This window comes from Alternaria arborescens, assembly GCF_004154835.1.
Source record: "Alternaria arborescens strain FERA 675 chromosome Unknown contig_12, whole genome shotgun sequence".
In the NCBI taxonomy this organism is placed as follows: Eukaryota; Fungi; Ascomycota; class Dothideomycetes; order Pleosporales; family Pleosporaceae; genus Alternaria; species Alternaria arborescens.
This window is the reverse complement of record NW_021167867.1, coordinates 409,665-425,765: the sequence shown is the minus strand read 5'-3', so window position 1 is coordinate 425,765 and position 16,101 is coordinate 409,665. Positions and strand designations below refer to the sequence as shown.

At 52.4% G+C, this 16,101-nt stretch overlaps 5 protein-coding genes across 5 annotated transcripts; all 5 read left to right on the top strand.

Annotated features, from left to right (window-relative positions):
* Nucleotides 1-446: 446 nt before the first annotated feature.
* AA0111_g5932 (putative UTP--glucose-1-phosphate uridylyltransferase) lies at nt 447-2,578 on the top strand (the record flags this gene model as incomplete). The annotated part of the gene is made up of 3 exons (XM_028652099.1): nt 447-551; nt 957-1,052; nt 1,211-2,578. 3 exons carry the CDS (start codon nt 447-449, stop codon nt 2,576-2,578), a joined length of 1,569 nt encoding a protein of 522 aa, XP_028506497.1.
* Nucleotides 2,579-3,311: 733 nt separating this feature from the next.
* AA0111_g5931 (hypothetical protein) lies at nt 3,312-5,187 on the top strand (the record flags this gene model as incomplete). The annotated part of the gene is made up of 3 exons (XM_028652098.1): nt 3,312-3,485; nt 3,545-5,067; nt 5,148-5,187. 3 exons carry the CDS (start codon nt 3,312-3,314, stop codon nt 5,185-5,187), a joined length of 1,737 nt encoding a protein of 578 aa, XP_028506413.1.
* Nucleotides 5,188-6,280: 1,093 nt separating this feature from the next.
* On the top strand, nt 6,281-10,922 carry AA0111_g5930 (Uncharacterized protein; the record flags this gene model as incomplete). Its single annotated transcript, XM_028652097.1, has 3 exons — nt 6,281-9,176; nt 9,300-9,440; nt 9,490-10,922. The coding sequence occupies 3 exons, from the start codon at nt 6,281-6,283 to the stop codon at nt 10,920-10,922; spliced, it is 4,470 nt and encodes a 1,489-aa protein (XP_028506414.1).
* A 783-nt stretch (nt 10,923-11,705) lies between these two features.
* AA0111_g5929 (hypothetical protein) lies at nt 11,706-12,951 on the top strand (the record flags this gene model as incomplete). The annotated part of the gene is made up of 2 exons (XM_028652095.1): nt 11,706-11,882; nt 12,046-12,951. The coding sequence occupies 2 exons, from the start codon at nt 11,706-11,708 to the stop codon at nt 12,949-12,951; spliced, it is 1,083 nt and encodes a 360-aa protein (XP_028506300.1).
* Nucleotides 12,952-14,107: 1,156 nt separating this feature from the next.
* Nucleotides 14,108-16,096, top strand: AA0111_g5928 (putative peptide transporter ptr2; the record flags this gene model as incomplete). Its single annotated transcript, XM_028652094.1, has 4 exons — nt 14,108-14,366; nt 14,417-14,937; nt 14,987-15,337; nt 15,386-16,096. The coding sequence occupies 4 exons, from the start codon at nt 14,108-14,110 to the stop codon at nt 16,094-16,096; spliced, it is 1,842 nt and encodes a 613-aa protein (XP_028506299.1).
* Between the last annotated feature and the right edge of the window lie 5 nt (nt 16,097-16,101).

Below are 16,101 nucleotides of genomic sequence, written 5' to 3'. Positions count from 1 at the left end.
GTAAAGGAAGGAGGGAGTGCAATTGGAAGATGTGGGTGAGCGAATCCCGAGGGTGTAGTCCGATACTGCAACTGGAAAATCCACTGTGAAACAGGTGTAATGGCTGCAATGATGGTGTGAAATCAAGTATCAGAATCTCGTCGTGTGCAAGAACTATTGGCGGCGTCGCCGTTGCCATGCAGAGATGCTACGCTCGAAACTGCCCTTCTGGTGCGCTCGCGGCAATAACATGCATGTATAAAAGGCAAATTCACACCGTCTCTTCACTATCCCCATCGAAACCCCAAGCCTGTTCTCGTTACCAGGCCATAGCTTGTTCTCGACTTGCCCCACGTTCAACGCCAAGCGCGACCCATTGCCTTTAAGGAGACCAGCTCCCCAACACTTGTTGTTCTCTACACCACTCTCTCCTCACGGAACAGCCTTTTCTCTCTCTCACTTACACAATGGCATCTCGCGCGATTCCTTCTCACTTGAAGCCCTCTGCTGCTGAGGGCGGCGAGGGTGGCTTCTCATCCCAGCGCCATCACGGCAAGTCACAGTCCCATGTGGTAAGTACCTTCTCTCTATTTCTGCGGCTTACCAGCCTGTATCTTGCTTTTTCATCCCTGCTTTCTTCGATTCGTTTCGTTGCTGCAAAAGTCGATGCAGCAGTCCTCACCGCTACCAGATACCCTGGCTTGGGTATAGTGGGTACCGAAGGAGGCTGGCATTGAGCTGGCACTGATTGCTGGGGTTGCAGCACCCCGCCTAGCCATGTTTCGATACGTTTTCCCCTCGAGTAGATCAGGCGATTCGTCAAAGATGATGTTCGCTCCTATTCTGGAGGGTTGTCCCCGCGTTCTCATCGCCTGCTCCCCGCGGCTGCGATGTCGTGGTATCAACAGCACCTACACTCTCAATGGCTTCAACGTAGCTCGAATTTGTTCTCAATCGACTAACAATCAATCTTCCAGGCTTTCGAGAACACATCTACCAATGTTGCCGCCTCGCAAATGCGCAATGCGCTCAACAAGCTCGCCGACACCGTCACCGACCCCGCCGAGAAGAAGGTCAGTCACAATTCTTCTGCACCTTTCCAATCTTTGTTCGCCGCCCAAGCATCGCGATATACTTGCTCAGGCCAATGCCCACAGCCACAAGCTATCGGCGTGTTTGGGAGGGGAATTTGGGAAATACGTCATTCTGAGCGTATACTGACCCACTATAGTACTTCGAGACGGAAATGGACAACTTCTTCGCTCTGTTCCGACGATACCTCAATGACAAGGCCAAGGGTACTGCCATTGACTGGAACCGCATCGCTCCTCCCAAGGCCGAGCAGGTCGTCAGCTACGATGACTTGGCCAACACCGAGGCTGTCGAATACCTGAACAAGTTGGCGGTCGTTAAGCTTAACGGTGGTCTCGGTACCTCCATGGGTTGCGTTGGCCCCAAGTCCGTCATCGAGGTCCGTGACGGTATGTCCTTCTTGGACTTGTCAGTGCGCCAAATCGAGTACCTGAACCGCACATACGACGTCAACGTCCCATTCGTGCTGATGAACTCGTTCAACACCGACACCGACACCGCCAGCATCATCAAGAAGTACGAGGGACACAACATTGACATCCTCACCTTCAACCAGTCGAGATACCCCCGTATCCTCAAGGACTCGCTCCTGCCTGCTCCTAAGGAGAACAAGTCAGACATCGCCAACTGGTACCCCCCTGGCCACGGTGACGTTTTCGAGTCTCTCTACAACACTGGCATGATCGACAAGCTCATGGACCGCGGTATTGAGTACATTTTCCTCTCCAACGCCGACAACCTGGGTGCTGTTGTCGACCTCCGCATCCTCCAGCACATGGTTGACTCCCAGGCGGAGTACATCATGGAGTTGACCGACAAGACCAAGGCTGATGTCAAGGGTGGTACCATCATCGACTACGAGGGCTCCGTTCGTCTGCTTGAAATCGCCCAGGTTCCCAAGGAGCACGTCAACGAGTTCAAGTCGATCAAGAAGTTCAAGTACTTCAACACCAACAACATCTGGATGAACCTCGCGGCCATCAAGCGTGTTGTTGAGGCTAACGAGCTTGCCATGGAGATCATCCCCAACGGCAAGTCCATCCCTGCCGACAAGAAGGGCGAGGCCGACATCTCCGTCCTCCAGCTCGAGACAGCTGTTGGTGCTGCTATCAAGCACTTCAAGAACGCACACGGTGTCAACGTACCCCGAAAGCGTTTCTTGCCCGTCAAGACCTGCTCCGACCTCATGCTTGTCAAGTCTGATCTTTACACACTCCAGCACGGTCAGCTAGTGATCGACCCCAACCGCTTCGGACCCGCCCCCTTGATCAAGCTCGGCAGCGATTTCAAGAAGGTATCCAGCTTCCAGTCCCGTATTCCCTCCATTCCCAAGATTGTCGAGCTTGACCATCTGACCATTACCGGTCCGGTCAACCTTGGCCGTGGCGTTACCCTCAAGGGTACCGTCATCATCGTTGCGACTGAGGGCTCCACTATTGACATCCCTCCGGGTTCCATCCTCGAGAACGTCGTCGTCCAGGGTTCGCTCAGATTGCTTGAGCACTAGAGTGGTTGAGGCGGCATTTTCTTCACGGGTTTATAGATTTTTTTTTTGAGGATACAGGTCTTCTTGTAGCGATTGATAACGAGAGATGACTGCATTGCAACGTGCTTGGGCAAAAGGACTCGGGCGGTAATGGGGTGTAATATTCACGCCCGGTCAATGATTCACACATCATCATAGACAAAATGCATCTTGAATACAATATATAATCCATCATCAACATTATTTGGTCATGCATTTCGCCCTTGTAGGCTGTTTGGAGCTAGTTTCATCTCGTTTAGTAGTCCGCTGTTCCCGCGCACCTAACAAGCCTGGATCATCCCAACAGCATTGGGGTGACCGATGTCTGCAGTTATACTTCCAAGAAATGGTGCCTGATTGCGGCCTCACGCCATCTCAGCCTTGCGGCCCTACCACGGTGATGTCAGAATGTCACCAGCCACGCAGCCAACCCGCGAACAACAACCCCCACCATTTCTACCGGTTCCTGCGCAGCGCAGAGGCGCAGTCGGCCAGTCATCTGCCTGTTGCATAGCGATGATGCCTGCTGATAGCGGCGAACAGCTCTTGATATAAGCAGCCGTGGCTTCCTGACGCTGGCGCGTTGTACACGCCTGCTTTCTCGCGTCGCACGCAGCGGGGTTCACGGTACCCTGACGAGCATCAGCTCCGAGCATCGAGCCGAAGAAGATATATATGCCTGACCTCGTTCAAAGCGGTTGTACACATTAACGAAATGGCTCCCGAACCGATATCACCGAAAGAGCACCAGGAAGAGCGCGCGGCCAACATAGCGCAAGCGGATGCGGCGCATCGGGAAGCATATGACTACTGGGGTTACCTTTTCAAGGAGGACAAATGCGGCACCGATTTACTAGATCGCCTGCTCAAGGGCATCGCTGAGGTCATTGTGAGTTGAGTGCAGCTTCAGAGATAACTGGGAGACGTCAAGCTGATGTGTCGCTGCAGAGCAAGAAGTTCGAGCCAGGCGACTCGCCTGATCTCACGCCGTCGCAGATCGCAGCCTGGTACCGTAGTGTTGGGGGCGATTACGACGTGCTATTCACAGATACACCGCCATCATCAGTCGCATTCATATATCGCTCACTAGGCGCATACCACAGCCTGCAGCCAGGGCCACACGACGACGGCTACTCGAGCCCTACCATACCCGCGCTCAAGAAGAACGGCTTTGTGACATGGCAGACAATACAACTCTTGCTGGGGCCAGAAGAGCATGTACCTTTTCTACAGAGGGCCGTCGAGATAGACGATATACCAGATCCAGAAACTGGCAATATCTTTCCCAAAATACTACCCAAGGAATGTTTTCCCGAAAAGCCCGACGATGCTATGGAGACGTGGTATCAGAGCGTTGCTGCCAGGCTCAAGAAAGAGGCAGACGAGGAAGCGAGCGGGGGCAGTGCTGCTGATGAGCCAAAGCCACGTACTTCGACTGATAGTGAAGGCACCTCAGCTGACGAGAAGCATGGCGCATACCGATACTTTGAAGACCCACTCTACCGGATGGGAAGACCACGGCCGACCTTCATGCGCCATGTCTCGAAGCAGTCTCCACGGCCGGGCGACGACCATGGAAGAGCCGTCACATCAAGGGTGAGGCATATGCTGAATCCTCTAAATTATGTTGGAAGTAGAAAGAAGAGCATTCCGGGCCGATATTCAGACGAAGACTACTCGGATGAAGATGCCACACCCATTGCGCCTGGTCCTCAGCCAGGAGCTCGATATCCCTCGAACAAACGCCCACATCCGCCACGACGCGAATCCTCGTTATCAGCAACAGACTCGGATTCTGATCCAGACCGCCCGCCTTCCCGTCGCCATGAACCCGTACTGCGCTCTCACCGATCTCATGAGCCGCCCGTATCGCAGCCGGGGTACTTTCCCGCCTACAGCGAGGCGCGCCGATTCTCGAACCAACATGATGCCGTTCGAATGGATGGAAGAAGCTCAAGTGCGACTTCTCCTCAACCCGTTTATCGACCAACTACATCGCCGCTCTTTGCGACTCAGGTTGCGCAAGCTCAACGTGAAGCCGCACAGAAATACTATGTTTCGAGACCAGCTATGCCACCACGCACCAGCTACAGACCGGTTCCAGCTCCTGGTGTGCGATGGGGTCCACAGACTGTGCACCCTGTAAGCCCACCCCGAGATGGCGAGTCACCATATGTCCGTGAGCGTGAACGGGAACGCGACCGCGATAGAGAACGTCACCATCGCGACCGGGACCCTTACGAGATGGGTAACGGCAGAAGGGGTTCGCATCGACGTCACTCAGAAGATGTTGAATATCCACGTGAGCGTACTCGTGACTCGGCCAGGACACGCAGCCACGATAGGGTCAAGGATGAGTGGGATGATCGACATGACAGGGACAGAGACAGAGACAGAAAAGCAGGGTACGATGATCGCGTAAGAGACGATAGTCGGGAGAGGGAAAGGGCCCGAGATCCCCGAGTGCATAGGTATGTGTCTGGGGTGCAGGATGGAGTGTCTGGCAGAAAGTATCCAGTCGCTAGCGGTTCTCCTTACTAAAAATGTACAGTGTTAGGGGCCAGTTTATGAGGCTACTCAAGGAATTTTGAGCCACAACAGTTCAAGATGGAACAGTTTGCATTTCGCAACCTATCGGCTATGCTGTGGGGTTTGTCAGGCTGGGTGAGTTCTCGATGGGTCTGGAAGATCTGTGGCTTGGACGGATGTGGGTCGAGCATGTTCAGCTCAGCAGTCTGAGGAAGCGTGGTCTTGCGAGTTTGCAACGCCTCTAATGCACACGCGGTGTGACCGCAAGGCTAGTAATACATGAATGTGGTGTGTCAATACAGAGTGAGTGGTGTAAAGGTCGCTGTTCTTGCATGTAGTCTGCATGTTTGATATTCTTTTTCCATGCAACTATGTCGCGATTCTTTCTTCTGAAGTTGCGGTAAGAAAGTGATGGAAGAAGGATTTTGCCGACGACGTGGCGGTGTAATACTGCTGCTATGTTCTCACATGTTTGCGTTTGGGTGTGCGGGACGGACCCTGGGGCTAATGGTTAGATAAATCAACGGGAACGCCGTGCGAACCCTGCAGGTGGGTAGCGTCACGATAGATGGAGGGGGAGACAAGGTTCTGATCATCGAACAATGACTGGCTAGCGGCACGGCACAGTAGTGATACAGGGTGAAAGGTTGTCTGCAGCTGAAGGTCGGGATACGCGTAGTTCTCTATGTCATATGTGGCAGTGCAGGGCGAGCACGGGCGGATCGTCATGGCCTACAGCTGCTAGTCAAGACCTCATCCAAGCTCCCTGATTGCGTCTGAGTAGGACCGCTTGCGCGTCTGTCTCCTACGAGAACTCTGAATATAGTCATTCCTTCGGCCTTTCCTTTGTTTTTTTCCTCCCGTGCCAGGAATTACTTCGGCGAGTAAGCTAGGTAGTGCCATCCACCCGAGTATAGCTGCAGTATCGCTAAAGCATAGCTGCCGCCGTTTACCAAGGAAAGCTAACCAGCCAAACAACAGGTTTCCAGAAACCCAACACCACCACCCAGCCGCTCTCTTTCTTCTACCTCGCTCCCACGACTCCCCCAGCCTGTTTCCTATCCACCCCTCGATCGCGAGCGCCCAATTGCACGCCCAGCATCGGCAACTGCAACACAGCGTGAGCGGGTCGGACTTCCGCTCGGTATTGCCGACATGGCTACGCAATCGCGTGAATCCGAGCTGAAGCAGCAAGGCTTGCTCGACGCTGCAAAGGACCCCAATTCCTCGATTACGGCGCACCAAGCAGAGAATGCCCTGGTCGATCAGGCGCAAGCGGGCGGCAGCGCGGCCTTCCAGTTCGACCCCGATGCGAGCCCCGAGCAGAAGCGGGCACAGGCAAGAGCGCGTGTCCCCGCAAACTTCCACCACGAGCGTAACAAGAATGCGACGGCACTCGTGTCAGACGCCGACAACGACAAAAGCCCTCCAGAGTACGACCTCCCTACGCCCACAAAAGATGGCGCCGTAGAAACCCCAGAGCAGGCCAAGGCAAACGGCCACGCGCCCCAACACCTCGACGACGATGCGCGTTGGGATCGCGTTGGGTGGGCGCCGCGATTCGGAATGCCAGGCTCGGAGAACAAGGACGAGGAAGAGGCGTCCCTGGCCGACCACCAGACATGGCTGGAAGGCCGGATAGAGGACAAGTTCTTTGGCGACTGGTACCACAACACAGGCATCATCATCTTTGCGTGTCTGAGCTCGTGGGTCGTCGGTGTGCTAGGCGGCGGACTGGGCTGGATCATGATCTTCATGGCCATTTGCGGCACCTACTACCGAACTTCGATCCGTCGCGTGCGCCGCAATGCGCGAGACGACCTCAACCGCGAGATGGCCAAGAACAAGCTCGAGACGGACACTGAGAGTCTCGAGTGGATCAACAGCTTCCTTGTCAAGTTCTGGCCTATCTACGCGCCTGTCCTCTGTGACACCATTGTGGGTACTGTAGACCAAGTGCTCTCGACGTCGACACCAGCCTTTCTCGACAGCCTGAAGATGAAGACGTTCGTTCTCGGAACAAAGCCTCCGCGCTTGGAGCACGTCAAGACGTACCCCAAGACACAGGATGACATTGTTCTCATGGACTGGAAGTTCAGCTTCACGCCCAACGACACAGCCGATCTTACCGCGAGACAGATCAAGAACAAGATCAACCCAAAGATCGTCCTGGAAATCCGCATTGGAAAGGGTCTTGTTAGCAAGGGTCTCGATGTTATCGTAGAAGACATGGCCTTTTCCGGTCTGATGCGCTTGAAGTTCAAGCTACAACTGCCTTTCCCCCACATTGAGAAGGTCGAAATGTCCTTCTTGGAGCGCCCAACCATCGACTACGTTTGCAAGCCTTTGGGTGGAGAGACGTTCGGTTTCGACATCAACTTCATTCCTGGTCTGGAGACTTTTATCATGGAGCAGATCCATGCCAATTTGGGCCCAATGATGTATGATCCCAATGTGTTCCCTATCGAGATCGCCAAGATGCTTGCAGGTAACCCTGTCGATCAAGCGATCGGAGTTCTACAAGTCCACTTCCACGGTGCACAAGGTCTCAAGAACCCTGACAAGTTCTCCGGCACCCCTGATCCATATGCCACAGTTTCTATCAACAACCGTAATGTGCTCGCACGCACCAAGACGGTACACGAAAACGCCAGCCCTCGTTGGAATGAGACTGTCAACATCATTGTAACTTCGTTGAAAGATTCGCTTACTATCAACCTCTTTGACTACAACGACATCCGCAAGGACAAGGAGCTTGGTACCGCTACATTTGCCCTTGAGCAGCTAGAGGAAATTCCCGACCATGAGAACTTGCAGCTCGAGGTCATGTCAGGCGGTCGCGCTCGTGGTATGGTAACAGCAGACGTGCGCTTCTTCCCGGTGCTGGAAGGCACCACACTCGAAGACGGTACCAAGGAGCCTCCACCAGAGTCACGTACGGGTATTTGCAAGTTCACTGTTGAGCAGGCCAAGGACATGGACGGCAGCAAGAGCATGATTGGGCAGCTCAGCCCATACGCCATTCTGTTGCTCAACGGCCACGAGATTCACAAATCGCGGGTCATGAAGAGGACGAATCAGCCCATCTGGCCAGATGCGACCAAAGAAATGCTCATCACCGATCGTAAGAAGGCCAAGCTCGGTCTTGTCATCAAGGACGACCGCGATCTCGCAGCTGACCCAATCCTTGGTACCTACCAGATCACTTTGGACGACATGCTGGAACTTATGGCCAAGGGTCACGAGTGGTATAACCTCGCAGGTACATCGAGTGGTCGCGTCAAGATGAAGCTTGACTGGAAGCCAGTTGCGTTGAAGGGCGCAGTGTCTTCCAGTGGTTACCTTACTCCAATCGGTGTGATGAGGTTGCACTTCCAGAGCGCGCGTGGGCTCCGTAACCTTGAAGCACTAGGCAAGTCGGATCCCTACGTACGCGTTCTACTCTCTGGTATCGAGAAGGGCCGAACTGTTGTGTTCAAGAATAACCTTGACCCTGATTGGGATGAGGTCATTTATGTGCCTGTCCATACTGTCCGCGAGAAGCTTACGCTAGAGGTCATGGACGATGAGAATCTCGGCAAGGATCGTCCACTCGGACACATCGAGCTCTTGGCTGGTGACTACATCCAGCAGGATGAGAACGGCGAGTACCTTGTTCAAGAACAGAAGCAACCCACAGCGGGACCTCTCCGATTGGCTGGACACGCTCAGCCTCATGGCATACTGAACTACACCTGCTCCTTCTACCCAACATATCCCACCTGGGACCCTGAAGAGGATGAGGAAGAAGAAGCCGAGGAGGTTACAGAAAACGGCAACGGCACCACCCGACCCATCTCTGTTGGATCCAAGCTCAGCCATCAACGTGTTGTATCCGGTTCTTCTACTTTGAGCAGGTCGGAGACTGCCGGTACCATCTCATCGCTCAAATCTACTGAGAAGGACATGGCCAAGGAGCTAGCGAAGAACGAGCTACAACAAGAAGAGTCGATCCCAGAGAAGCCAAAAATCGAGAAATTGAGGCTTACTGCGGACGACTTGCAGCAGTACGGTAGGTTGCATGTCACTTTTGAGGATACAGAGGAGTTTAGTTTGTTGAGTTGGTCACCCCGACTTACAACCTGTTCCCGTATCCTTATTCCTACCTTTGTGAGCATTAGCTAACGTGATGTAGAGTCCGGTCTGCTTGTCTTCAAGCTTATCGATGGCGAATTCGCAAGAACAGGTGGTCATGTCGATGTCATTATGGATGACATGGCCTACGCCAGCTATTCCAGCGCAAAGATCCGGAGCAACAAGATGACATTCAACGATGGTAGGTTCTGTCCGGATTCGAATTAACAGCTAAGCTAATCGCGATGCAGTTGGTGACACAATGATCCGTGAGCTCGATTTCTCCAAGATCACCCTCCGAATCATCGAACACGTCGACAATGATGGCGAGGACCATGAAGACCATGTCATTGCTAAGCTGACAGGAAACACTGTCGATACGCTGCGGAGATCTCTGAACACACCCACCCAGTTCACACTCAAGGACAAAAACGGACGTGATAACAAGATCACCGTCATGCTCAAGTACATTCCCGTAAAGATGCGTCTTGATCCCAGCGAATCATTCAACAACCAAGGTACATTGCGAGTAGATGTGCTTGATGCGGCAGATCTTCCAGCTGCGGACCGTAACGGCTTCTCGGATCCTTACTGCAAGTTCATGCTCAACGATAAGGAGGTGTACAAGACCAAGACACAAAAGAAGACTCTCCACCCAGCATGGAACGAGTACTTTGAGGTACCTGTACGAAGTCGAACAGCGGCTGACTTTGTCGTCAATGTCTACGATTGGGACTTTGGCGACAAGGCAGACTTCCTTGGCAAGTCATCCATCAACTTGGAGATTCTGGAGCCTTTCCAGCAGCAAGAGGTCACGCTTGCTCTTGATGGCAAGTCAGGCGCCATCCGACTTCGAATGTTGTTCAAGCCAGATTACGTCGTACGATCCCGTCAGGGCTCGAGTACATTCTCTGGCACCTTTGCTGTTCCAGGCAAGGTCATCGGTGCGCCCGTCAAGGGCGTTGGTAAGGGCGCTGCATTTGTTGGTGGTAACGTGGTCCGCGCAGGCACTTTCCTTGGCCGTGGTTTCAAGCGTAGAAAGTCGCGCGGCGAAGCCCCTGAAGAGGAGCTTGAACGACCAAGCACTGCAGAACGACCCTCAGCAGATACGCCCATGATCTCTGTCGAAGGCGAGCCGAACACACCTACTAAGGATAGTGCGAACCACAACAGACACCGCAGCTGGGGCGCTCAGAGTTTCCACAGCCGGTTTGGCGATGGCGGCTCTGGAGGTGCCGAGCAAGGCACAGCCAACATCACCGTTCTCAGCGCTGATGGCTTCCCTGCTAACACCAACCTACGTGTACACATCCAGCTCGGCAAGAAGGAAATTCACAAGACCGATCACATTAAGGCACCCCAAGGTTCTGTATCCTTTGATCCCAGCGAAGAGAGCTTCAAAGCGTCTTGTACCGCCGATGCCTTCTTCAGGCTCGTTGTCAAAGACCATAGCAGGTTCGGTGGCGACAAAGAACTCGGTGAAGCTCAATTTACCATCTCAGACCAGGGTGGTGGTGCCGAGCAGAACATTGGTGTAGGCAAAGGCATGGTATCTATACGCAGCAGCTTCCAGCCTAGTGATGCAGGGAGCCAGCAGGGTAGTATCAGTCCACGGCCGAAGACGTCGGAGAGAAGGGGATTGCTAAGGAGGGATCGAAGTACTACGCCAAATCCCCCTGCTTAGAAAGCTTTAAATCCTTTACACCGACTACGAAAAAATGGGAGCAAGGTTAGTTTTGCCGCAAGTGGAATGATGGGTCGCCAGCAGCAGGAGGCCTCTCTCAATGAGGAGAGAACTGGCGCGTTGAGGGATTGGATTGAGGATGTCGAGAGGGGTAGACGGTCTTTTGCACTCTGAGGTTTGGAATGGGTCTGGCAAAGAAGAAGAGCTGCATCGGCTAGTGGGGTTTCTTTGCGTCCACTTTCTCTCTATTGTCCTACGTCCGACATAGTCGACTTTCTTCATTCCTCTTCTTTCTCACTGTAATTCGATACCAATATTATCTCATTGCCTACAATTCATGATGCACGCTCTTTTCTACATTCACCTTGCATATCTCAGTTAACGAAGCGGCTAATCAACATATACGACAGGAGAAGGTCTATTGTACTATACGAATATTACGGAAAGTGAAGCGCCCTTCAGAACCTCGATTACTACTGTTCAATACGATGGCCATAGTCAGCAGCGGTAACTACAATACACAATTTTGTTTGCTCAAGGTGAACGTGACATTCGTTCGAAGCCATTGCGTGCTTGTCTAGCAGGCTGACATTGTGCAAATGACGTGAAAACAGCAAGTGAATGAGCGATTGAGCAAGATAAAAAGGTAAAGATTGCTCATGAATTCCAGACCCTTATATTGTCTGTGTATAAAATCTTCTTCAACTATGTATAGATATTTTCTCCAACAACTTCCGCTTCCGATCCTTCCTCAACGACGTCTTCGAATAACCACTTACTATCATGGCGGACTCTAACAACCCTGCCTCCGAACCTTCTTCGATCATAGCACCCCTCGATATGGAATGGGCTCGAGATGAGCTGGTTCCCTTCCTACAGTCGGTATTCGCGCAACCAGGCAAACCCGCGGATGATTGGATGAAGAGTATCCTTCATGCGAGGCGCAATATACATCTAATAGTAAGTAAACTGAACGCTACCCTTTGAAGGACAGCTGCATCAGGAAAACACCAAATATTTTCTCCTGACTTGGCAACAAGAAAGTAACATGTGAAACGTTCCTGAGATGTTCAAAAGGCACATCACTATCTCCTGCTCCCAGGCACTGACACATACAACACAGCCCTTTTACGAAGACTTTCCGTTGACGATTGAACGTCTTCGCCTCACTCTACTCAACTCGGAAACCCTTACGCCAAAGGAGCTGTCGAAATTCACGAAGGTCACTGAGCTAGGTAGCCAGATGTGCATTCGTATATTCGTACGCCATGCAGCTACACAAGGGCCATACCTGCTCTTCTCACTCGGTCGAGATCCAAATCCAGATCTCCGACGAGGAAGTCAGGCTAGGGGCAGCCGTCCTGCTCGGACACAACCGCCGCAGCTCATGGACGAGAACAGGGCGCTGCAGAAACAGATGAGCGCTCTCAACCTCGAAATTGAAGGTCATCACGGAGGCAGATATGTTCAGACAATTCGGCCACGGCAGCTTCGTGGAGAATACGAAGGACATCCAGATAACGGCCATCACTTGAATCGAGGAGCGCGTGTGTCTCAGGCGGTGCAACAGCCGTCCCCGCAATACCCACCAGCTCCATTTGGTGGATACAGTCAGCCCTACGACGATCCTTCGATGGCGCGTACTCCATACGCGCCTACTCCATCAATGGTTGGGTACGGTATGCAGGATTATGGCAACCCTCCACCACAATCGTACAGTGAATGGAATGTCAGTCAAAGCTACCACAACGCGCAACAGGCCAACTCTGCTCAACCACGAGCCAGTAGCGCTTACCCAATGTCGCCACCACAAGTAATGCTTGTTCCGCAGCAATTCCGCGTGCCCAGTCGTCAAGGACAACAATTTCAACACCATCGTGCTGCTTCAGCGGGTCAACAAGGTCAAGTATTGGCACAGAATGAAGACCATTCGGTACCTCCTCTGGGACAAGCTTCATCTTCAAGAAGAGCTAGCAGTTCCGTACTCCGTCCTGAAGCGAGACCATTCATTCCAGGTAAAGCTATCTAGTAAAACCATTCGAAGGTATTGCTAACCTTTATTAGGATCTAGAGCTACGGATAATTAAACGTCGATTTCAATTAGCAAGAGAATTCGGAGGGGCCGAAATGTGTAAAGATAAGGGCAAAAGTTTTGAAAAGATATGCTGCATGGCTTGCGATCTGCCTCAGTGGAGATGCAACCTTCATCCTTCCGGAAAACAGATAACCATAGATGTGCAATTGAAAGCCGCTGGTTGGTGCGGTGTTGACTCCGCCAACTTTTCCTCCAGATTTCCGCTTGAGGACCGTGCTCGTTAGCGTGAGGTTTGCCCGACCACCAATATTACCCACCACTTCATCATCACTTGAGCACTTTTGCAACGCCATCCCAACCACGCCCCTTCAGCCATCGTCTCGCGCGTGATCAATTTCAGAAGGAGGTAACAATAATGAAACGCTTATACTGATAACCCTACATCCAAGCCCTTGGCTACCATTCGCACGGAGATCCTAGGTCCATTCAGGCGTGTTGCAATCGTGACTAGGGCCAGAATGGGAGGTGACAAGACCAAGAAATGGAACAAAACTTGGCATTTCTGGCGCGCCCGCATGGAAGCTTCGACGACTGTTATCTTTTCCTGCTTAGCACAGCTTGGCACGTCTTTTTCGAACGTTCCGCCGCGCCCATGGTACAAGGCTGGTCGCTCGTATTGACGCCCGGATCCTTTGCTCATTCCTATCTTATCCTGACCCTGGGGCTACCACGGCCTTGGATGCCTCTAATTAACGCGCTTAACTGCGGCAGTATGTCTGAGGGGTCGCATTGTGATCCTTCGACCGGACTAGGCGCCGTCCCATGGTCTTGGATGCTGTTGATGTGCATGTAGCAGTGATAACACACGACAACCGAACGAACGAAATGCCATGGCGAAAGTGGACACGCTCGATAGTCGCGTGCGACCCTTGTGAAACTCCTGACCAATGCTTCGGTCTGGTTACCGATCTGCATGTATATGAAGAGGGGCATGGTACACCTGTTCGCACCGCAGGCATTCAAGTCCATCGCCCATTGCGTTTGCTTGACCCCCCACCGCCAGCGTGTGATCTCGCGCATTCAGTTCTGCGGTTGTATCTTGTTACTCCTGCTCTGCCTCGAAGTTTGGTTTAATATCATCTTCAGCACAATGGCAGCCACTACCAACGTCAAGGCGTCTCTGGAGATTACCAAGGGTGCTACTGCTACCGACCCAATTCCAATCGACACCAGCTCTACAGGTTCTATCAACGATGAGCACACCAACCTTTTGGGTCCTTTCCCTACTGAGGAGGAGTGGGCCACTCTTCCCAGGGTTGCCGGTCGCATTCCATGGCAAGCATGGACTGTAGCTGCTGTTGAATTCGTCGAGCGCTTCAGTTACTACGGTACCAGTGCCGTCTTTGTTAGTGAGTGGAATTCGGAACAACATTCTTTGGCATGTATTGACTGTCATCAGACTTCATTCAGAAGCCACTTCCCCCTGGCTCCAAGACGGGTGCTGGATTTCTCAAGAAGCCCGGTAGCGGTGCCCTAGACATGGGACAACGTGCTTCGACCGGTCTTACAATGTTCAACCAATTCTGGTCCTACATCACACCTCTCGGCGGTGCTTGGCTAGCTGACGAGTACTGGGGACGTTACAACACCATCCAGTACTCGAATTTCATCGCTCTCATTGGCCACATCATTTTGATCATGTCTGCCATCCCCGCCGTCATTGTCAAGCCCAACGTCTCCATCGGTATCTTCGCTGTCGGTCTCGTCATCATGGGTATCGGAACTGGTGGTTTCAAGAGTAACATCTCGCCGCTCATTGCCGAACAGTACAAAGACCAGAAAGCCTACGTCCGCGTCAAGAAGAACGGAAGCAAGGAAATTGTTGATCCCGCTACCACCACTGCGCGTATATACATCTACTTCTACTTCTTGATCAACTGTGGTTCTATCTGTGGTTCTCTTGCCATGGTTTACTCAGAGGTAATTGCCCTGTCAAAGCATGTTGAGCAATTATGCTAACGTCATTCAGCACTTCGTTGGTTTCTGGCTTTCGTACACACTGCCGACTATCTGCTACCTACTATGTCCGATCATCCTCGTCACCATGAAGAAACACTACAAGCTCTCGCCACCCACTGGATCTGTTATGGGCAAGGCTTTCAAGCTAATTGGTCTCGGCATCAAAAAGTCACCCCGCAAGAACACATTCAAGGATGATGGTTTCTGGGACAGGATCAAGCCTAGTGCCCTTCGCGCTAGTGGTGAGAGCGTCCCTGACTGGATGACCTTTGATGATGCCTGGGTCGACGAAGTCAAGCGTGGTATCCTGGCCTGCAAGGTTTTCCTTTGGTACCCTCTGTATTGGCTCGCGTACAATCAGGTATGAGATTTAAAAAGTTCAGCAAGTATCTTGAGCTAACGATTGTAGATGACCAACAATCTTGTGTCTCAAGCCAACACCATGAACCTCGGAAAGACACCGAACGATATCGTCTCGAAGTTGAACCCCATCTTCATCGTTATCCTCATCCCAATCATGGACTTCCTTATTTACCCTGGTCTGCGCAAGGCTGGTGTCAACCTCTCGCCCATCAAGAAGATCACTGCTGGATTTGCACTTTCTTCGTTCGCCATGGTGTCTGCCTGTGTCATTCAGTACTTCATCTATAAGATGTCGGCATGTGGTGATAACATTAATGCCCTTAGCAAGACCCGCGACGACTGCAGCGCCGACATCTCCGTCTGGGTCCAAGTCTTCCCCTACGGTCTGATCGGCATGTCTGAAATTTTGGCATCTATCACCAAGCTTGAGTACGCGTACACTAAGGCACCCAACAACATGAAGTCTACCATCCAGGCTGTCGCTCTCTCCACCTCCGCTGTTTCCGCTGCTCTTGGTCAGGCCTTTGTCAGTCTGTCCGAGGACCCACTGTTGGTATGGAACTATGGTTCTGTCGCTGTTATCGCCATGTTCGGTGGCATCGGTTTCTACATGACCTTCCGCAAGGCCGATGCTCAAGAAGATGCTATGAACAACATGAAGGAGAGCAAATATATTGGCGGTCGTGAGGTTGGTGACGCTGAAAACGTCGAGACTCTTAGCGTGAGGGACGTCAAGAACGAGAAGAGTGGCTTGTAAGCGAG